This window comes from Macaca nemestrina, chromosome 13 (genome assembly GCF_043159975.1).
Source record: "Macaca nemestrina isolate mMacNem1 chromosome 13, mMacNem.hap1, whole genome shotgun sequence".
Lineage (NCBI taxonomy): Eukaryota > Metazoa > Chordata > Mammalia > Primates > Cercopithecidae > Macaca > Macaca nemestrina.
The window spans coordinates 27,966,801-27,991,064 of NC_092137.1; the positions used below are offsets into that span (position 1 = coordinate 27,966,801).

The 24,264-nt window shown below is 35.5% G+C and overlaps 1 protein-coding gene across 11 annotated transcripts in view; it reads left to right on the forward strand.

Moving 5' to 3' along the window:
* The window catches only part of BABAM2 (BRISC and BRCA1 A complex member 2), a 493,307-nt gene that overhangs the window by 118,011 nt on the left and 351,032 nt on the right, over positions 1 to 24,264 (forward strand). For 10 of the 11 annotated variants that reach the window (XR_011611569.1, XM_071076430.1, XM_071076435.1 and 7 more), the window contains one exon: positions 20,689 to 20,783. Coding sequence is in view for 10 of the 11 variants with exons in the window: in XM_071076430.1 (XP_070932531.1) it covers positions 20,689 to 20,783 (95 nt within the window). In the remaining variant the exon portion in view is untranslated. Of the gene's footprint in view, positions 1 to 4,750; positions 4,836 to 20,688; positions 20,784 to 24,264 lie in introns of those variants that run through there. The other variant, XM_071076437.1, reaches the window with a different exon arrangement.

Here is a 24,264-nt window from a genome sequence, read left to right on the forward strand (position 1 = left end):
ATATTTTTTCACTTTTTATAAAGGAATATATTAATGTATTTTTAACTTTTTTAGAGTTTTGTTGTCTAACTCCCAGTCCAAGTGCCACTTATTCAATGATGTCATCTGTTAGATCCTTACTAATTCCTGTATTTTCAGAATTTGCATGGTGTTATTTGTTTATTTCTTGTGATGCTAATACATTTTTACCTTGTGTTATATTTTTCTCTCAAGTTGTTATTTTAAAGGATAACATCTGCCTTTTAAAACTTGGAACAAATTATACTATGAGCATCTGTAAACCCTTTATTTAATCTATCAGTTGTTAACGTTTTGCCATGTTTTAAAAGTCTCCCTCTACTCACATGTATATGTATATGCTGATATAGATATATAGTTTACAGTATCTATCTCTAAATCTTTGAGTCGTTTTAAAGTAAGTTGCAAATATTTTCATACTTTACCCCTAAGTACTTCACTATGTATCTCCCAAGAAGAGAACATTTTTCTTCTATAGAATCTCAATGCCACTATCATACTTAGTAACATCTTATGTGTGGTCCATATTTATATTTACCCAGTTGTCCATTAATATCCTTTTTTCCCGCAGATCTGTGATCCAGTGAAAGATCATGCATTATATTTACTGCTCACACTGAAACATTTTTAATTTTTTTTTTCTTTAATCTAGAACAATTCTCTTACCTTTTTTTTTTTTTTTTGGTTATTCATGACCTTAACGAGTAATGATTTTTAAGAGTCCGGGCTGTTTTTTTGTAACTTATCCCACAATTTGGTTTGTCTGATTTTCTCTTCATGGTTGTATTCAGTTTAAACATATTTGTCAAGCTTTTAAAATAAGTGATGTTACGTACTTCTCAGTGCAGTTATCACAAGGCCCATGATATCAGTTTCTTCCATTGTTGCTGCTGCTTAAATTAAACCACTTGTTTAAATTAAGTTGGTGTCTACCAGATTTTCTCATTATAAAGATACCTCTTCTCAATTATAATGAATTAGTGATCTGTGAGGTGACACTGAGACTGTATCCTGTTCCAAAAAACATTTTGCCCGATGTTTTTAGTATCTCGAATCATTACTACAAGCTTTATTGGGGCAGAATCTCTTTTTTTTCTTTTCTTTTTTTTAAATTATACTTTAAGCTCTAGGGTACATGTGCACAACGTACAGGTTTGTTACATATGTATACATGTGCCATGTTGGTGTGTTGCACCCATTAACTCGTCATTTACATTAGGTATATCTCCTAATGCTATCCCTCCCCGTTACCCCTATCCTACCACAGGCCCCAGTGTGTGATGTTCCCCTTCCTGTGTCCAAGTGTTCTCATCATTCAATTCCCACCTATGAGTGAGAACACATGGTTCTCTGTTTTCTGTTCTTGTGATAGTTTGCTGAGAATGATGGTTTCCAGCTGCATCCATGTCCCTACAAAGGACAAGAACTCATCCTTTTTTATGGCTACATAGTATTCCATGGTGTATATGTGCCGCATTTTCTTAATCTAGTCTGTCGTTGATGGACATTTGGGTTCATTCCAAGTCTTTGCTACTGTGAATAGTGCTGCAGTAAACATACATGTGCAAGTGTCTTTATAGCAGCATGATTTATAATCCTTTGGGTATATACCCAGTAATGGGATGGCTGGGTCAAATGGTATTTCTAGTTCTAGATCCTTGAGGAATCACCACACTGTCTTCCACAATGCTTGAACTAGTTTACAGTCCCACCAACAGTGTAAAAGCGTTCCTATTTCTCCACATCCTCTCCAGCACCTGTTGTTTCCTGACTTTTAATGATCACCATTCTAACTGGTGTGAGATGGTATCTCATTGTGGTTTTGATTTGCATTTCTCTGATGGCGAGTGATGATGAGCATTTTTTCATGTGTCTGTTGGCAGCATAAATGTCTTCTTTTGAGAAGTGTGTGTTCATATCCTTTGCCCACTTTTTGATGGGGTTGTTTGTTTTTTTCTTGTAAATTTGTTTGAGTTCTTTTAGGTTCTGGATATTAGCCCTTTGTCAGATGAGTAGATTGCAAAAATTTTCTCCCATTCTGTAGGTTGCCTGTTCACTCTGATGGTAGTTTCTTTTGCTGTGCAGAAGCTCTTTAGTTTAATTAGATCCCATTTGTCAATTTTGGCTTTTGTTGCCGTTGCTTTTGGTGTTTTAGACATGAAGTCCTTGCCCATGCCAATGTCCTGAATGGTATTGCCTAGGTTTTCTTCTAGGGTTTTTATGGTTTTAGGTCTAACATTTAAGTCTCTAATCCATCTTGAATTAATTTTTTTTTTTTTTTGAGATGGAGTCTCGCTCTGTCACCCAGTCCGGAGTGCAGTGGCGCAGTCTCGGCTCACTGCAAGCTCCGCTTCCCGGGTTCACGCCATTCTGCCGCCTCAGCCTCCCGAGTAGCTGGGACTACAGGTGCCTGCCACCACACCTGGCTAATTTTTTTGTATTTTTAGTAGAGACAGGGTTTCACCGTGTTAGCCAGGATGGTCTCGATCTCCTGACCTTGTGATCCGCCCACCTTGGCCTCCCAAAGTGCTGGGATTACAGGCGTGAGCCACCGCACCCGGCCTTGAATTAATTTTTGTATAAGGAGTAAGGAAGGGATCCAGTGTCAGCTTTCTGCTTACAGCTAGCCAGTTTTCCCAGCACCATTTATTAAATAGGGAATCCTTTCCCCATTTCTTGTTTTTGTCAGGTTTGTCAAAGATCAGATGGTTGTAGATGTGTGGTATTATTTCTGAGGCCTCTGTTCTGTTCCATTGGTCTATATCTCTGTTTTGGTACCAGTACCATGCTGTTTTGGTTACTTTAGTCTTGTAGTATGGTTTGAAGTCAGGTAGCATGATGCCTCCAGCTTTGTTCTTTTGGCTTAGGATTGTCTTGGCAATGCGGGCTCTTTTTTTGGTTCTATATGAACTTTAAAGTAGTTTTTTCCAATTCTGTGAAGAAAGTCATTGGTAGCTTAATGGGGATGGCATTGAATCTATAAATTACCTTGGGCAGTATGGCCATTTTCATGATATTGATTCTTCCTATCTATGAGCATGGCATGTTCTTCCATTTGTTTGTGTCCTCTTTTATTTCGTTGAACAGTGGTTTGTAGTTCTCCTTGAAGAGGTCCTTCACATCCCTTGTAAGTTGGATTCCTAGGTATTTTATTCTCTTTGAAGCAATTGTGAATGGGAGTTCATTCATGATTTGGCTGTCTGTTTGTCTGTTATTGGTATATAAGAATGCTTGTGATTTTTGCACATTGATTTTGTATCCTGAGACTTTGCTGAAGTTGCTTATCAGCTTAAGGAGATTTGGGGCTGAGACGATGGGTTTTCTAAATACACAATCATGTCATTTGCAAACAGGGACAATTTGACTTCCTCTTTTCCTAATTGAATACCCTTTATTTCTTTCTCTTGCCTGATTTGGGGCAGAATCTCTTAACTCTTTTTCTGTCAGTGACAGTACTTAACATAATGTATATGTTTAATATTTGTTGAGAGATTGAATGAATTAATAAATGAAAATTTTGTCTTTAGAGAATGAGAAAACATCTTGATTTATCCTGCCAGTTTAACCAAAATCTTTACAGTCACATGCTCTTTTTCTTAAGCTTGTTCAAGTATAGAATAATTAATTACTGTTTTTTTTTTCCTATTGCTTCACATCTCAGGGTTTTTTCACAGTTTCCTCCAAATGGCATTATCTCTTTTTCTTCTCAGTAAATTCAAAGCTACTTATTCTGTATGTTTAAACCAACTTTACAACATCTATCTCATTATGATATTTCATTAACAGAAAAATAAATGTAAATACATAGTGTTCTAGGAGCTACACCTAAATCAAGGGTGTGTGAGTGTGTGTATGGGTATATAAAAATCAAGCTTACTTGCTAAATTTTCCTGTGGTTTTTTTTTTTTTCAGTGTTTTACTATTTCATGACAAGGATCATTACTGATTTGTTTTAAAATTATATTGAATTCTGAACTACTTTTTAAGACTACAACAATCATAGAAAGGTTGAAAAAGCTTACTTTCTTTTTTATAGTGTCACTTGCATTGTAGTTATTAAAAAAGAATTGATAACAAATTGCAGTAATGAAACAGTTTGTGAATATGCATTACAAGATTACTAAGGCTAAAATTTTCTGCAGTAGAATATTTATTGCTCAATAAAGTAATGCTAATTTATAGCATTTGGCTTAAAATATTGTTATTTTATGCACCGAAACAAGTATACAAAAATAGAAGGTTAAAAGTTCATTTAAAGCATATTACATCTGAAGATGGGACATTATACCCCTTTCTGAATTAGTCTAATTTTCTGAGAGTCAACAACATGTATATTCTCTCTGATATACATATAAGAATCATGTAGCTTAATTTCCTGAAAATTGTCTTATTATAAACCACTGAAAGAACTAGGCATATTTAACCTAGAGAAGAGAAGATTAAAAGAAGACCTGACAGTCATCTGTAGATGATTTGGGGACTTTCGTGTAGAATAATGTTTAGGGTAGAACTAGTGTTAGCGGGTAAAAGTGATTTGTAGCTATATTTTCTGTTTCAATGTGAGAAAGAACTTTTTTCAATGACTAATAACTGCCCAGGAACATAATGTAGTATCTAGTGAGGTAGGGAGGACATTTTACATTGAGATAGTCATGGAAAATTAAGTGACTTTTCTTTCTTACCTTCCCTTCATTCCCTTTGTTTCCTTCTTTCCTAATCAGTGTTTCCTCTAGGTCTGTGCTGTCCAATATGGTGGCTACTAGCCACATGTGGTGATGGAGTCTTTGAAATGCGGCTAGTCTGAATTGAGATGTGCTGTAAGTGTGAAATACACATCAGATGCTAAAGTGTTATATTTAAAAATGTAAAATATCTCACTGATAACTTTTATATTGATGACATGTTGAAATGGTACTATTTTATATATCCTGGCTAAATAAAATATAAAGGTCATATAACTTTTATTAATTATTATTTTAATTAGTAGCTTTTTTTTTTTTTTTTTTTGATGGAGTCTCGTGCTGTTGCCCAGGCTGCAGTGCAGTGGCTCGATGTCGACTGCCTGTAACTTCCGCCTCCCAGGTTCAAGTGATTCTACTGGCTCTGCCTCCCGAGTAGCTGGGACTATAGGCACGTGCCCCCACACCTGGCTAATTTTTATATTTTTTAGTAGAGACGGCATTTCACCATGTTGGCCAGGCTGGTTTTGAACTCCTGACCTCAGGTGATCCACCCGCCTCGGCCTCCCAAAGTGCTAGGATTACAGTTATGAGCCACTGTGCCTGGCCGTAATTATTAGCTTTAATTATCAGTTCTTGGTGAAAATGAGTAAACTGAACTCTATCTCTCTCATTGGTTTTAATTTAAAACTATAGAGTGCCTGAAGAATACGTATAGGAACTGCTTGAGGACTCTGAAAAGTAATTATTAGACATACTAAGAAGAAATAAAAACTCAAAGATTAACCCATATGGAGGTCATTTTCTTGTGATTTAAAAAAAATTGTTTATCTTTTCTTTCCGTATCTCCTGATTTGGATCCTAGGACATCCTGGCACTACGCACTGGGCAAAGACAGAAAATTCTCCAAAGAAAACCCTCTCCCGGGTCAAAGACATAGAAAGGGGGACCCTTCAGGATGGAATCTTTTTTTTTTTTTTTCCCCACCAACTCTTCTGTCCCTAAGGCGGGCAAGCTCTAGTGATGAAACAGGACTCTTGCAGTAGCCTCTTAGACTCTTTTGTTTTGGGGTTTCTCCTCCAGATTGACACAGTAATGGAAAGTACATAAAAACATGGGGAGGGGAAAACTCCCAGTTTCAAGCCAGAGTACCAGGAAAAGGTGCCACTGGGAGGCAGAGTACAGGGGAAATCACAGAGAAGAGGGGCTGGAGAAAAGGATCCTTTAAATCTGTGTATGAAGTCTCAGGCTTATCCTTGAGCTTCACACGTGGAACCGGACAGAATCAATATAGCAGAATCTTTGAGAACTGAGCTACAGCATAGAACATTGCCCAGACTAGCCTCTGGGTGGTGTGTACTTTGGGAAAACCAGAATAGCGTTTAAAGGCTTTGAAAACTATTCGAATGAATCAAGTCCACAGAAGATGGTTTAGTGCTTTCACTCTGAACCTAACTTTATGCCAATTCATTTGGCAATTAAGTGAAATGAACACATTCCTTGAAAGAAATAAACTATCAAAAATCACTCAGGAAGAAACAGATTATCTGATTAATCCTGTATCTGTTAAAGAAATTGAGTTTATAGTTAAAAAAAAATCTTTCACAAATGAAATGCCAGACCAAGATGATCTCAGGTGAATTCTACCAAACATTTAAGACAAAAAAATCACCAACTTTATGCAATATAATCCAGAAATGGAAAACGATACAGCAGTTTCTATCTTATTTTATGAGGCTGGCATTTTTCTGATATCAAAACCGGTCAAAGAAAGTAGAAGAAAACAAACAAACAAACTATAGACCAGTATCCCTCATTTGAACAAAGAAGTAAAACTTTTGAAAAAAATTAGCAAATTGAATTCAGTAACATATATAAAATGCATACATATATATGTCTAAAAGTAAAATAATGTATCATAATCAAGCAGGTTTTATTCTGGGAATGAAAGCCAAGTTCAACATTTGAAAATCAATCGATGCAATTCTCCACATTAACAGACTAATACAAGATAAACCGTATGATCATATCAATTGATGCAGAAAAAACTAAAATTTAAAATCTGTTCATGATAAAAACTCTTAGCTGAATAGGAATAAAAGGGAATTTCTTCAGCCTCAAACTTATAAAGGATATCTACACAGAACCTATAGCTTAATATCATACATGGTGAAAGACTGAATGCTTTTCTTCTAAGACTGAGAATGAGGCAAAGATGTTCACTTTCCCAAATCCTATATAACATAGTACTGGAATTTGCAGGAAGTCAAGAAAAGGAAATAAAAGGCGTATGGATTGGAAAGGAAGAGATAAGTCCACCTAATTTGCATATAATATGATTGTCTATGTAGAAAATCCCAAGGCATATTCAGAAAATCCTAGAACTTGTGAGTTTTTTAAGGTTACAGGATATAAGATCAGCATAGGACAGTCAGTCATATTTCTTTATACTAGCAATGAACAATCAGAAACAGAAAGTTAAAAAGTAGTACCAATTATAATACTTTCCTGCCCAAAAAATGCTTAGTTATAAATCCAATAAGATGTTCAATATCTATATGTAGATAAAGGAATTGAAGAAGACCTCAATAAATGCAGAGATATATAATATATTCATTAATGGGAAGACTCAACATAGTTAAGATGTTTTCCCTAATTCATTTTAATTCGTTTCCTAGGTCACTTTTCCCTAAATTAATGTACAGTATTTAGCATAATCCCCATCAAAATCCCAGGAGGATTGGGCAGATATTGACAAGATGATTTTAAAATTTATATAGGAAGGCAGAGAATTAAAATAGCCAAAACGATTTTGAAAAAGAACAATAAAAATGGAGGAGTCAGCCTTACTATTAAGGCAGTGTGGTATTGGCAAAAGAAGAGACATACATCAGTAGAACAAAATAGAAAGTCCAATAATAGATCTATATAAATATGGTCAATGATTTTCCACAAAAATGCAAAGGCACTTCAGTAGCAAAAGGAGTCTTCTCAACAAGTGGACATCTACATGCAGAAGAAAAGGACCTTGACTTGTATTTCAAACCATGTTCAAAAATTAGTGAATCACATTCTTAAATGGAAAATTTCAAACCATAATAATCCAAGAAGTATCCATAGAAGGAAGGCTTTGTGACTTGGGCTGGGCATTGAGTTAGATACAACCTTAGAAACATAATCCATAAAAGAAAAAAACTGATAAATTGGATTTCACTAAAGCTTAAAACTTTTGCTCTGCTGAAGAGACTGTTAAGAGGAAGACAAAAAGCAATAAGAGAAAATACTTGCAAATCATGTATCTAACAGAGAACAAATTTCAAGAATATATAGCTTTCAAAAGTCAACAATAAGAAAACCAACAACAATAAAAAAAAGAGGAACAGATTTGAGCAGATACTCCACCAAAGAATATACACAGTTAGCAAATATACACATGAAAAGAAGCTTAACTTTATTAGTCATTAGGAAAATGCAGATTAAAATCATGATGAGATGCCATGACGTACCTGTTAGAATGACTAAAATCAATGACAATAATAACAAAGTTGACCATATTAAATGTTGGCAAGAATGTGTAGAAACTGGAACTCTCATGCATTGTTGGTTTGAATGCTAAATGTAATAGCCACTCCGGAAAAAAGGTTGGCAGTTTGTTTTATGGTTAAAGATACACTTCATCATATGACCTAGCATTCCAGCCTTAAACGTTTATCTAGAAATGATAAATGTACATTCACACGAAACATGTACATATATGTTTATAGCAGCATCATTCATAATCATCACAAGCTGGAAATCACCTACATGTCTTTTATTGGGTAGATGGATATATAAACTGTGGTGCATCTGTACAATGGAATATACTAGTAGGCTCTAAAAAGGAGCAAACTATTGATAGATGCAGCAATTTGTCTGAATCTCAAATGCCTTATGCTAAGTGAAAGAAGAAGCTAGTCTCAAAAGGTTACATACTATATGATTCCATTTGTATGGCATTCTGGAAAATGCAAAACTGAAGGGGCCAAGAGCAGGTCAGAGGTTTCCAGGAATAAGGAATGGTGGGAACATTTAAATACACAAAGATAGCATGAAGACGTATTGGAGAGTGATAGGATTGTTCTGTATCCTAATTTGGTGGTGTTTACACAAATCTCTGCATGTTATACAACTCTTATAGCTATACAGAAAAAGGTGAATTTTACTGAGTATAAAGTTAAAAAATAGTTTATAATTTTTATGTCACTTTTTTCTTTTTTTAGAATGTGGCTACTGATAAGTTTAAAATTACATATGTGGCTTGCATTATTATTTCTATTACATAGCACTGCTTCAGGTATTAGAAGTGCAAAGAAGGATTAGGTGTGATCCGAAGTCTAGGAGAGGGATATGGCAGAAGGAAGTCTTCTAAGAAGAGGAGGCAAACTTAAATGACCTAAGTTTAGCCTCTGCCCCTACTTCCATCCTTTGTTCTACAGATATTTTTTTTGAGAGCCTAATTCATGTAAATATGCCAACTCTTAGATGTAATATTCCTTAGAGTCTTTTTCCTTGATATTGGAAATTATACTCTACCACTCAAGATGAGAAGTATGCTGTGCAATGGAATAATTAGTGGTATCCTTGAATTTGTAGGCACAACAGCCTACATTGCTGAGGCAGTTGACAAGTTCCTTGACAAATTCGTGATGAATGTTTAAGTTCATATTATTTTTGGTTAGATATTATTGTTTAAATTATTGCACCTAAGATTGTTTATTGTTTATAAATTGCCATACAGGGAGGTTTCCAGAAAGATGCCTAGCTAGTATGTTTATAATTTGAAGTTAGGAGTGCCAACCCAAAATTGGAGTAGAATCTAAGAATATCATGATGGACTTTAAATAGGTAAATCTAGCGATATTGAAATATAATACAGATAAATTTAAAATTTTGAAATAGATTCTGAAATTTAGTTGTTCCAGTGAAGAAGAGGGATATGTAGTTTAGTAGTGGTAAATACATAAAAATGTTAGGGCTTTTAGTTAATAAGAAGCATAATAGGAGTCACTACTGATGAGGCTGCCAAAAAAGCTATTTTAACTTGCAATGCCATTTATCAATAGAAGTTTAATGCATAAATTAAGGCATGGGTTTTCTTGTTGGTTTCTATGCTCTTTAGAACACACCTAGAATCTTATCTTGAGATCTGGGTGTTATCCTCTAAGAGAGGTACATATTCAGAGAGGAGAGAGCTAAATGATATAGGAAATTGAAACAAGTCAGATGAGGAATAGTGAAGGAGACTGGGACAGTAAGCCTGTCTAAGAGGTGACTCCTAGTGGGGTTGAAAGATAGGTCACAAAAACTGCCTTCAAATAATTGAAGGGCTGTGATATTACAGAGCAATTAAACTTGTCCCATAAAGTTCTCAGAACCAGCAAAGGGAATTTTCAGAGAGATATTAAATTTCAGTGTAAGGACACACTAAGGGTTAAAGCTAACTCTTGGAAATGAGTCACCTCTCCAAAGTCTTTCATAAAGCTCTGAAACGGTTTGGATGTGTGTCACCTCCAAATATCATGTTGAAATGTGACCTCCAGTGTTGGAGATGAGCCTAGTGGGAAGTGTTTGGGTCATGGGGGTGGATCCCTCATGAATGGTGTGGTGCTGTCCTCATGATAATGAATGAGTTCTTGCTCTGACTTCATGTGAGATCTGGTTGTTTAAAAGAGCGTGGCTCCCCTCTTGCTCTCACTCCCGCTCTTGCCATGTGATGTGCCTGCTCTCCCTTCACCTCCTGTCATGATTGTAAGCTTGCTGAGGTCTTTGCCAGAAGCGGATGCTGGCACCATGCTTCCTGTACAGCCTGCAGAACTGTGAGCCAATTAAACCTCTTTTTATAAATTATCCAGCCCTCGGTTATTTCTTTATAGTGATGCAAAAATGGATGGACACAAACTCTCTTGCTTGAACTTACTTTTTATTGAGAATCTCCTTCAAACTGGTGTTTCCACAAGGTTCTCGTCTGATTCTCACTTCCCATACTTGGCGTTTCAGTAAGTAATCATTTAATGCAGCAACTGATAAGAATAATCTATCATTGGCAGAAAACCAGTCATTTACCTTTTTTTTCTTTTTTTCTTCTTCAACTTTCATTTTAGGTTCTGGGGGTACATATGCAGGCTTGTTACATGGGTAAATTGCATGTCACTAGGTTTGGTGTAGAAAAGTTTTAGTCACCTAGATAGTGAGCAAAGTACCCAATTGGTAGGTTTTTAACCATCACCTTCCTCTCACCCTCCACCCTCAAGTAGGCCCCAGTGTCTATTTTTCTCTTTGTGTCCACATATACTCCAACGTTTAGCTTCCACTTACAAATGAGAACATGTGATATTTAGTTTTCTGTTCCTGGTTAGTTTGGTAGAATAATAGCCTCTAGCTACATCCATATTGCTGTATGATCTCATGCTTTTTTATGACTTTGTAGTATTCCATGGTGTATATGTACCACATTTTCTTTTTTTCTTTCTTTTTTTTTGAGACAGAGTCTCGCTCTGTTGCCCAGGCTGGAGTGCAGCAGCACAATCTCGGCTGACTGCAACCTCCACCCCCTAGATTCAAGCAATTCTCCTGCCTCAGCCTCCTAAGTAGCGGGACTACAGGCATGCGCCACCATGCCCAGCCAATTTTTGTATTTTTTGTTTAATAGAGACACGGTTTCGCCATGTTGGCCAGGCTGGTCTCGAACTCCTTACCTCAGGTGATCCACCTGCCTTGGCCTCCCAAAGTGCTGAGATTACAGGTGTGAGCCACTGCGCTTGGCCTATGTACCACATTTTCTTTATCAGATTCACTCTTGATGGGCATCTAGGATGATTCCAAGTCTTTGCTATTGAGAATAGTGCTGTGATGAACATATGAGTATATGCGTTTTTTTTCCATAGAATGATTTATATTCTTTTGGGTATATACACAGTAATGGGATTGCAGGGTTGAATGGTAGCTCTATTTTAAGTTCTTTGAGAAATCTCCAAACTGCTTTCCACAGTGGCTCAACTAGTTTATATTCCCACCAGCAGTGTGTAAGCATTTCCTTTTCTGTGCAGCCTCACCAGCATTTGTTATTTTTTGACTTTTTAGTAATAACCATTCCGACTGATGTGAGATGGTATCTCATTGTGGTTTTGATATGTGTTTCTCTAATGATTAGTGATTGTATTAGTCTGTTTTCAAGCTGCTGATAAAGACAAACCTGAAACTGGGCAATTTAGAAAAGAAAGAGGTTTAATGGACCATGGCTGGGGAGGCCTCACAATCATGGTGGAAGGCAAGGAGGAACAAGTCATGTCTTACATGGATGGCAGCAGGCAAAGAGAGAGAGAGAGAAAGAGAGAGAGAGAGGGAGGGAGGGAGAGAGAGAGGGAGGGAGAAAGACAGAGAGAGAGAAAGAGAGAGTGAGCGAGCTTATGCAGGGAAACTCCTCTTTATAAAACCATTAGATCTCATGAGACTTACTATCACGAGAGCAGTATGGAGAAAATTCCCTCTGTGATTCAATTATCTCCCACCGGGTCCCTACCGCAACACATGGGAATTCTGGGAGTACAATTTAAGATGAGATTTGGGTGGGAACACAGAGCCAAACCATATCAGTGATATTAAACACTTTTCATGTTTGTTGGCCATGTGTATGTCTTCTTTTGAGAAGTGTCTGTTCATGTGAATTGTTTCTTAGAAACTATGTTTTCGTGGCAGTTATTGAAGCTGATAGACAAAATAGTATAATAATATTTCACTGGTGAAGAATAAGGAAAGGAGCCCGTGGACAGGCTGTGTTCCTTCTGTAATTAGGGAGTAGGACATATGGTCCACTTTGCATATCTGGTAACTGGGCCTTCCTGAGATCGTGCTGATACCTTCTAAAAATTGTCGGCTACTAAGGCACAAGAGTGTAAATAAAATCTACTTTGTATTTAACATTTCTGTGATTTCATGTATGTGTCATATTATGAAGCACTGTTGATGTGCATTTTGAAAGGAAGGAGCTTCTGCCCCCGTTGCTCCCACTATTATAGCCTGGCAAGTTTCAGGGAGTAATGAAAAATAAGACTTGAAACTATTATTTTGTTGTTAGGTGGTTGTAACACTTCTTCCTTTTTTTTAATCCTCACCTTATAGCACCTCTGATCCTACTTTTATTTCTTTGTTCTCCTGCGTACTCTTCCATTTTATGAAAAGTTGGAGTAAGCAGTGTCCAAATAATCTGTACTCTGTGTTCATGTCATCTGCTCCAGGGTGAAATAAAGGAAATGTGATGTTATTGCTCTTCTATATGATTTGTGTTGGTCTTTTCTCTACTGTCTCTGCCTTGAGGTCAGGTACTGTTTTCTACTTCCTGTATAACTCCCCAGGTGTCCAGTATGCACATCTGTGCGTTGTGGGTTTTTAATAAATGTTCTTGACTGATTTACTGACTGTTCTCCATAGCAAGAAAACAATGCCGCAGTTTATTTCAAAGAGGCTGTAGAGTATTGAGGCAAAGTGTTTCAGACTTCTCTGAGGTTGAGGGTAGGAGCCTGAGAAATTCTGGAATGTAACTCTGTGAGATTCTGGAAGCTATTTTAAGTCACTTCTTTGTTTTGAAAAATATTTACGTAATGTTTTTATTATACATAATGTAGTAAACTCCCTCCCCTTTTAGTACATATCTTTTCCTTAAAAAAAAAAAAACCAAAAAACCAAAAAAAAAAACCTTATTGTATATCCAAATACTGGTTTGTTGCCTTAAAATTTATTGAAAAATCAGCTATGGAAGTAATAAGATCTAGTGTTTGGCAGCACAATAGGGTGACTATAGTTAACAATAATTTGTTGTGTATTTCAAAGTAAAGAGTGGAATTAGAATTTTCTTAACACAAAGAAATGATAAGTGCTTGGGGTGATGGATATCTCAATTTCCTTAATTTGGTTTTTATACATTATGTGCTTGTATTAGAATATCACATGTACCCCATAAATAAGTACAGCATTGTATATCTATAATAGTTAAAAATTTAAAAAGTCTGTAACATTATCCAGTCATGTCCATTAAAAAGATACATTTTGTAAAGTTCCTTAAAAATGAAGATATTTACAAGTATTTATCTTAAAAAGCAGTCTTTACTTTTATAAAGGGCTCATTGCACAGTTCTTTTAAATGCAGAAACTCTTCACATTGCATTTTTAATATGATTTTATTTATAAAAAGTAACTATGCCACAACTATTCAGTAAACACTTTGTAATTTATTTAAGATGAGGTTTCTTTAAAGTGGGACAATTTTTTGCATGAGATTAAAAACAAAAACAGCTTTAATTTACCCTCTAAAATGTACAATTCAGTGGCTTTTTACAATACAGTCATAAAGTTGTACAACCATCAACACTAATTTCAGAAAATATTTATCATCACAAAAAGAAAGCTTGTGTCAGTTAGCAGTCATTTCCCATTCTCCCGTTCCCCATTGTCTGGCAACCATTAATCTACTTTCTGTCTCTATGGATTTTCATATTCTAGACATTTCATATAAATAGAGTCATACAATAATAATACAATAAGTAGCAGCCTTTTGTGTCTGACTCTTTTCACTTAGCTTAATGTTTTCAAGGCTTATCCACATTGGAGCGTTATATCAGTACTTTCTTTTAAATTTGAATAATATTCCATTATATGTATAATGTCACAATTTATTCATTCATCAGTTGACGGACATTAGTTGTTGCCACTTTTTGGCTATTGTGAATAATGTGGTACAAACAATGTGCAAGTTTTTGTGTGGACATGTCTTCACTTCTGTTGGGTATATATTTGCCTGTTGGGTATATATATGCCTACGAGTGGATTTGTAGGGTCAGATGGTAGCTCTATGTTTAACCTCTCGAGGAACTGCCAGACTGTTTTCAAAAGCGACTGTACCATTTTGCATTCACACCAGCAGTGTGTAAGTGTTCCAGTTTCTTCATATTCTCATAAACACTTGTTATTATATATCTTTTTGATTATAGCCATCCAAGTGGGTAATTAAGAGCTATCTTACTGTGATTTTGATTGCACTTCCCTGTTGGCTAATGATCTTGAACATCTTTCTATGTACTTAGTTGACATTTGTATATCTTCTTGGAGACATGTCTGTTCAGATCCTTTGCCCATTTTAAAATTGGGACATTTGCCTTTATATTGTTGAACTGTGAGATTTCTTTGTTCTGGGTTCGAGTCCTTTATTAGCTATATGATTCGCAAAATTATCTCCCTGTGGATTGTCTTCACTTTCTAGATAGTGTCCTTTGAAGGCCAAAATTTTAATTTTGATAAAGTTTAATTTATCTATTTTTGTTGTTGTTGCTTGATTTTGGTTTCATGTCTGAGAAAGCATTGCCTAGCCCAAAGTTATAAAGATTTATTCTTATGTTCCCTTGAAGAATCTTGTAGTTTTTTGCTGTTACACTTAGGTCTTTGATTCATTTTGAGTTAATTTTTGCGTGATATGAGGTAGGGGCCCAACTTCATTCTTTTGTCTGTGGCTTTCCAGTTGTCCCATCACCATTTTTTGAAAAGATGCTTAAAAAACTCATTTAATTGGGATAAAATATACTTAACAAAATTTACCATATTAACCATTTTTTAAGTGTACACTTTAGTAGTGTACTTATATGAAACATACTACTTCAGGTGTTTCATATAAGTGGAGTCATTATAGTATTTGTCTTTTTGTGACTATTTTACTTGATGTCTTCAATATTCATTCATGTTGTTGCATGTTTTAAAATTTTTCTCCTTTCAAGGCTGAATAATATTTCATTATATGTATGCACACAGACACACACACACATGTATGTCATATTTGCTTTATCCATTCATCTGTTTGTAGACAGTTGGGTTGCTTCCACTCATTGGCTATTGTGAATCATGTCACTGTGAACAAATGTGTGCAAATATCTCTGATAATCTCCTTTTAGTTATTTACGGTATATTCCCAGAAGTAGATCTCTGGATCATATGTTAATTTTTAATTTTTGTGTGTGGAATCACCACTGTGTTTTCATAGTGGCTGTACCATTTTACATTCCCACCAGCACTTTCAAGAGGTTCCAATTTCTTCATGTCCTCACCCACCCTTGTTATTTTTTTGTTTGATAGTAGCTCTTCTAATGAGTGTGAGATGATGAAAATACTTTTTTGCCCCAATGAATTGTCTTGGCACCCTTGTCAAAAATCAGTTGGCCATAAATTTGAAGGTGTATTTATGGACTCTGAATTCTATTCCATTGATCTGTATTCCTATCCATATTCCAGCACAACATTGTCTTCATTGTTGTAGCTTGTAACAACTTTTATAATTGAGAAGGCCTGCAAATTACTTTTAAATATTTCTTTGGCTATTTGGATCCCTTGCATTTTCATATGATTTTTAGGATTGGCTTGTCAATTTCTGCAAAGAGTCCAGCTAGGGCTTTGGTAGGGATTGCATGGGATCTACAGATCAACTTGGGTTGTGTTGCCATTTTAACAATAGTAAGTCTTCTAGTTGACAAACTTGAGATGTCTTTCCATTTATTTAGGCCTTCTTTAATTTCTTCCAACAATGTTGTGTAGTTGTTAGTGTTCACTTCTTATACTTCTTTTGTTAAGTTTATTTCTAAGTATTTTGTTCTTTTTGATCTCATTGTAAATGGAATTTTAAAAAATTATTTTTGGATCATTAATTACTGTTGTACAGAAATGCAGTTGATTTTTGTACATTTATCTTGTATCTTGCAACCTTGCTGAAGCTGTATATTAGTTCTCATTGTTTGTTTGTGTGGATTCATTAGGATTTTTTACATGCAAGATTTATGTCATCTGTGGGTAGAGATAGTTTTGCTTTTTTCCACTGTAGATACATTTTGTATCTTTTTTTTTTTTTTTTTTTTTTTTTGCCAAATTGTTCTTGCTGGAGCCTCTACTATAATGTTGAATAGAATCAACTAGAATGGATATCGTTTAAGTAGATTTTTTCAATGTTTACCAGTTTGGAAATATTTATTACTAACAGTGTTCCTTTGTGAACTTGAAAATGCAGCCATTCTTCTGGAGTAGCAAAAGTGATAAAATTTCTTTTATTGGAATTTAGCATGTTATTTATTTTTAGAATGTCAAGGCACAATAGATCCTAGATTGGCATTTTTCAAAACCTTGATATCTTTGCTCTGTTAACTTTTTGATTTTTTTTCCTAAAGTAAGTAAAGTAAGCCAACTATAGGACTTTTACAAACAGATCTCTAAAGTATGTTCCTTCCTAAAGAATATGCTTGCTGCGTATACTTGAAAGAATGAGTAATCAGGACATTCATATTATCTCTGCTTGTGCTTTTCAGCCAAGGCTTGAGTTAATGCCTTATAGTTAGCACTTCTGAATTATAATTTATTGCAGATACAGTTGGTCATCTGAGATGATGATAGTGGGTAAGGTGAGAGATGGTGGTTGTACTACTTTTGCTAATTTAATTTTATACCTGTCTTCTGAAGGATACATTTTCTTGTTTAAATTTCTTCCCTACAGAAAGCTCCAGGAGTGACTTTGCTATGCCTTCTTCTTCTTTTTTTAAATAAAAATATATTTTATTTTTAGTTTGTTGTGTGTGTTGCATTTCTCACATTTTATTTTATTTTATTTTTATTTTTTATTCCAGTAGGTTTTTGGGGAACAGGTGGTGTTTGGTTACATGAATAAGTTCTTTAGTGGTGATTTCTGAGATTTAGGTGCACCCATCACCGGAGCAGTATAGACTGTACTCAGTATGTAGTCTTTTGTCCCTCACCTCCTTCCACCCTTTCCCTCGAGTCCCCAAAGTCCATTATATCATTCTTATGCCTTTGTGTCTTCAAAGCTTAGCTCCCACTTATGTGTGAGAACAAACAGTGTTTGGTTTTCCATTCCTGAGTTACTTCACTTAGAATAATGGTCTCCAGTTCCATCCAGGTTGCTGCAAATGCCATTATTTTGTTCCTTTTTATGGCTGAGTAGTATTCCATGGTGTGTGTGTGTGTGTGTGTGTGTGTGTGTGTGTGTGTGTGTGTAATTATAATTTCTTTATCCACTTGTTGACTGATGGGCATTTGGGCTGGTTCCATAGTTTTGCAATTGTGAATTGTGCTGCTATAAACATGTGTATGCAAGTATCTTTTTAGTATAATGACTCCTTTTCCTCCAGGTAGATACCCAGTGGTGGGGTTGTGGATCAAATGGTATTTCTACTTTTAGTTCTTTTAAGGAATCGCCACACTGTTTTCCATAGTGGTTGTACGAGTTTACATTCCTGCCAGCAGTGTAAAAGTGTCCCCTTTCACCACATCCCCGCCAACATCTATTATTAATATTTTTTTGTTTCTTTTAATTATGGCCATTCTCGCATGAGTAACATGATAACCGTATTGTGGTTTTGATTTGCATTTCCCTGATAGTGAGTGATGTTGAGCGTTTTTTCATATGTTTGTTGCTATGCCTTATTCTTCACTGAAGATTTTTTTCAACACTTAGACATTCAGTTCAGAGAATAGAATTTCTTTAATTTATTGAGTGTTTGTTGAATATATTCTATTTGTACTGTACTCTGCCCTGTCAGAAACATTAAACAAGTATAAAAACATGTCTGTTCTCTGGATGCTTACAATTTAATTAGGAAGTTCAATTATATGTACTTACCTTGTATTGCTGTGTATTTGTGGTTCTGGGTCTATGTCTTATATCCCTCACTAAACATGAGCTCCTTGAGGATAATTATCTTTGTATTGACATAGCATGTCACAGTATCTCACAGGTAGCTTGTGTTTATTATGATTTTTTAAAATTAATAGAGCAATAAAACAATATAAGACTACTTACAACTAAATACTCAGGTGAATGGCATAACTAATCAGGATTTTAATTTCAGAAGTAACAATGATCTGTGTGTTCTGGATTTATTAGGGTAGGCTTCATACAAGAGACAATTTAGTGGGTTCATAAAGGATGGTAAGACCTAAGCAAGGAGAGAGATATTATAGTAGTTGATGTCATAGTATTTGGAGGGCATTGAGCAGATCATATTGACTGGAAGAAAAGACAGGCTTGTAGATAAAGAGAAGGGTGGATATCACTTTGAAATGTTTGCTTTTACTCCATTTGATAGTAGAGTATCATTTAAGTTTCTTGAGTTAGGAATTGTTGGGACAAAATAGCACATTAAGAATATTTACTTGATGATAATATGTATTATGAACTGGAGGGTAGCTTGTATTAGGAGACCATTTTAAAAGGTATGATAATGATTGAATTTCTTTAGTCTGTCAGCTTTTAATAGCAGGGTTTGTTTGTTTGTTTGTTTGTTTGTTTGATCTTTAGTGCCTACCATAGTACATATGGCAAAGTTCAAGTATTTATTGAGTGGATGAGTGAATGTATGGACTAGGAGATCTGGGCCTGGAAGGGGCTGTTAACAGTAGGGAAAATCCATCTGAGTGACATTTTGGAGGAAAAATTGAGATGACTTGTTTTCTAAGAGTATACAGGGTGTATGAAAGGTTGAAGATGACACTGAAGTTTTAGCGTGGAATCAGGGAATGAGGGGAGTGAGAAAAGGGACAGTCATGATCACGTTTTAGACTTGCTGAGTTTGACATTGAAATGCCTAGTGCATAGAGATTTAAGGACTCAAATGAGAACTGAAGTTTGAATGTTTATATTTGGATATAATTTTATGGCTATTATTGTTTGAGCAGTAAAAATGATTGGACTGATAAAGCTGTATGTATGTACATGTACAGAGGTTGTGTATGTGTACACAAGTATACATATTTTTATACATTACAACTCAATATGTGTGTTAGATGGTCGATAAACTAATTTACATGTTAGTATTAGCATAATGATAAGAGCTGATTCTTGGGATGAGCAGAGGAAAAAAAGGGAGCTACAGAGGGATTCAGAAAAGAAACAGGTAGAAGAACTTGCAATGTAAATTTGCTAATGAGACTTTGTAAATTTGTCTTATGTATCAAAACAACAGTAATACTCCCATTATCACATGTTGAGAACTTACTATATGCTGGACACTGCCAGGCGTGCCATCTCTTTTAATCCTCACAACAAATCTGTGACATTAGTACTATTGTATCTCCCTCTTACTGATGAAGAAACTGAAGTCTAAAGAAGTTAAAACTTGCTCCAGATCACTTGAGCTGATAAATAATGAGGAGACCTTGTGGATATAAATCTAGGTTTTTGTGAACTATAAGCCAAATGTTCTTTCCAGTATACCAAAGGTATGTATGTTTAATTTCTGCAAGGCGAGGACTGTGTCTATACAGAATCAGTCTTCATAAAGGCTTATTAATTAGCAGGCAGTGATTGGACAGTAATATTTCCTGTAAAAATAATCAGCATATATTGTGGATGTGGCTGCTTCTACTTTTCTACTTGGATATTTACATTCATTGTGTACTTGGAGATAAAGCTTTTTTGATTGCATGTTGTAGATGTTAAATTAAAAAAGGATAGCAGACCTGGGATAGTGGCTCGCACCTATAATTCCAGTACTTTGGGAGGCTGAGGTGGATTGATCGCTTAAGCTCAGGAGTTTGAGACCAGCCTGCACAACATGGCGAAACCCCATCTCTAATAAAAATACAAAAACTAGCTGGGCATGGTGGCATGTTCCTGTAGTCTCAGCTCCTTGGGGGGCTGTGATGGGAGAATCCCTTGAGCCTGGGAGGTTGAGGCTGCAGTGAGTCAAGATGACACCTTTGTACTTCAGTCTGGGTGACAAAGTGAGATCCTGTCTCAAAAAAAAAAAAAAAGATATTAGTTTATTTGAAGAATTAATCATCCAGAAAGTGCTTTTCAAATGTTTTTCTGAAACTAATGTAAATTTGTTTTAGAAGTTTTTCTGATACAGTCTTCAGAATATTCATACTTAGAAAGGAAATAAAAAGGACCTGTCATTTTCTTTTATTTCAGGGGATATCATTTTCAATGCCCAATACCCAGAACTGCCTCCCGATTTTATCTTTGGAGAGGATGTTGAATTCCTGCCAGACCCCTCAGCTTTGCAGGTGAGTCCTGCAGACTTGCTTGAATGATCTTTCTTTGGTGAAAGGAAAACAAAATTGGCTTTCAGCAATTGCTTAACAGATAGATTTGTCACACATCTGCATTTTTCCCACCCCTCTTTTCTCTGTCCTGTGAAATAGATGGAACTCTTTATGTGCCAAAATAGTTAAATAAGAGATTTTTTTTCATTGCTGTTTAGTTTTAGGGTATTGCGAATTGATGAAAGTCTCTAGCATATTGGTTGAAATATTTTTACTTCAGTTTAAAGAGAAATGTTGAAAACATTTTCTTTGTTTTAACGTAGTATTTCATGCCTGCAATCAATTTTCTAATGTTTACTAACACTTCATTACAGGGCTCGTTAGGAGAGTGTTTCTTGGCTCTTCAAGAAGGCGTTTTTATATAGAAGTGAAAGTGGCAAATTTGGACTTGTATCCGCATTATCTCAGTATCTCAGTATTGTTATCAGAAGGGTAAAGACCAGATTAAGTATTCTTTATCAAGCAACACCAGAAACTTTATAGTTGAAATAAAATGTTTCTGGAATTGAAGCAGAAATATTCACCATTAGGGAAAGGGTGGTGGTACTTGTTGGAGCACATGTGCTTTAGTAAAAGTTGTGTGTTTTGCATGGCAGATGGAGAAAAATGTGCCATTTTGTTTAAATGGTTCTGACCAGACAAAATGTCTCTTTTTTTATTTCTTCTCAAATTTGAGTTTGGTGTGATACCTATACTAGAAGAGGTTTTATTGTTGTTCAAAACTATACTCTTAGTTTTGTTTTCTGGAAATTTTTTGTCTTGTTCAAGTTTTATAATTAAAAGTTTTGATGACTGACTTTGAACTCTTGCCCTTTAAAGGTATTAAACAGGAAGTAGTAACCTAAACCTAAAGTATTGGCTCAAACATTAGAACATAGCTGTAAAAATATTGTTGGTAAGAGTAAGGTGGATTTGTGGTGGAGTTTCTAATAATTGCACATGAGCTGTAATTTTTTTAATTAAAAAATATCTGAGTTCAAGATGGCCCCTTTATTTGCTGTGTATTATATATTCAGTTTGTATTAAAGCTGAGAGTCTTATGTGGAAAAAAAAATGACACAGAAATTTTACCACAGACCTCTTCTGTATTAAATCTGCCCAGAGGAGGGTAGCATGTGCCGGATGCCAAAGATGTATTACAGGCTAAGTGCCTCAGGAATTCAAAGAAGGTGGTCAGAAAAAGCTTTGTAGTTGAGGCGAGACTTGTAGTCATTCTTGAAGAATGGAACAAAAGTGGGAGGTATGACAGAGAGTATTTCAGGTGGGGGAATGACATAAGCACATTGGGGGAATGACATAAGCACACTGGAAGAAGCTAGGATTTGTCTAATGTATTTCAGAAGGCACTGACAAGTTTGCTGAAGTGTAAGTCAGTATAAGGAAGGGATAGACAAGGTTAGAAAGGTAAATTGGGAGAAGACTGTGGAGCACATTGAATGCTGGGCTAGGAGCCATTGAAGGAAATGATGAAGGGAGAATCATCTAATGGCAGTGTGGTCAATATAATGGAATAAGGAGAGATCGAAGACCAGAATTGAGGATGGTTGTAAAATTTCAGTGGAGGGAGAAAGGGCTTTGAACTAGGGTGATGCAAGAAGAAACAGCGTAATGGAAAGAATAAAAAAGTCAAGTTTACAACTTCTTTTTTTGAAATTGCATTTAGAATTCATAGCACATATCTTTAATATTGGCAAGTATTGTGTAAATGTAGAATTTAAATGCTAGAAAGGATCTTAAGATTCATTTTATTCAACTCTTCTATTTTAATATTGAGTAAATTGACCTAGATTTATATAATTCTGTGTCAGACCTGATATTATAACACCACTTTTAAGATGTTAGTCCCTGAGTGAAGTTATCACAAATGTTTTGAGAAATTAGCTGAAAAAGAACAGCTAAAAAATCAAAGCACTAGATCTAAGTGAAAGATTGCAAATCTAGGGGAATACCTTCTCTTTAGTGATAGTTCATCTACGGCCTTGGGTAGACTACCCAGGGCTTCTTCATGGATCAGTGGGCTGAGCAAGCCCAGATAAGCAACCAGAGTGTACTCTCCACTAGCTGGGCGATGTCCAAATAGTTCTGGAGGTTGCACTTGATGTTTATTGTTGTCTGATTAAAACACTGGACAGGTTAACTACAAGGCCTGATCTCCAGCAGACATTTCTCTGAGTGTCGCTTGCCTCTGAAAGATTTTTCACTCACTTGTTAACAGATTTTGGTTTAATTCTTGGATTCAGTTCAGACATTTTTCCCCTTCTTGAAGTGTTCAGAGCACAATCACTAATAACCTGACTAGCTTACATATGGTTCTGAATGAAGGGGTATTTCATCACCCATGGAGTGGAACAGAATGCCTAGATTTCTTGGATTTTTCCTGAAGTATGCCTTGCAGAAGGGCATGAGTATATACCCTTAGAACCTGGGAGTGTAGTCTGAACTAGTTCCTGTGGCAAATGTGGAATTTCTTTGAAGTTTCTGGGTTTTGTCTTAAAAATTCATGAAAATTTTATATTTGATTCTATAATATACCTATATATTAAAACCAAAAATATATTATTAATATTTGAGATAAAAGGACTCTTCAATGTATCTCAGTTTGAGAAATGTAGTTTTAGAGAATATATATAATATATGTAATCTTTTATTTATTCAATTTATTTAAATCAAATCGTTTCTGGAAAAAAGAGGATTTGAGATAGCTTAAGTAAAGGACACATATAAGGTTAATAGGAATATGTGATGTGCTGTGATCCATCCAATGAGGCCACCTCTTTCTAAACTCAAACTCTTCATTTAGGGAGGTGAGTTCCATTAAGGAACTCAAGATTTTCAGATAAATAGAAAATACTAGATAGAGAGGTATCTCATAGATAGCAAAGATAAACTCTCATAAAATTATTGAGTTAGGACATTAATGGTCCAGTGGTTCCCAATTCTAGATATACATTAAAATGAATTGAAAAGCCTTTTAAAAATACAGATTACTGGATCTACTGAATTGTATTCTTTGGGGAGCCCAATAACATATTAAATTCTCTGGGCTATTTTTATGATTACTCTGAACTGTTACTGGAACCACTGATTGAATCCATCTTTTATAGTAATGTTTCCAACAGAAGGCTGTTTGCCTTTGCTTAACATTATTTCCAGTGAAGTATCATTTTCCATTCTGGAGACAGCTCAAAAGTTTTTTTAAATAACAGCTTTACTGAGGTAATTTATATGCCATACAATTCACCTGAAGTATGTAATTCAATGGTTTTTAGTATGTTCATGGAATTGTGCAACTTGCATCTATCACCACAAATTTAGAACATTGTCATAATCCCAAAAAGGAACCTTAAACTTATTAGCAGTCACTTCCCTATATTCCCACCCTGATCCACCACCACCCAAAGTAGCAACTTATCTGCAGTTTGTCTCTATGGATTTGCCTATT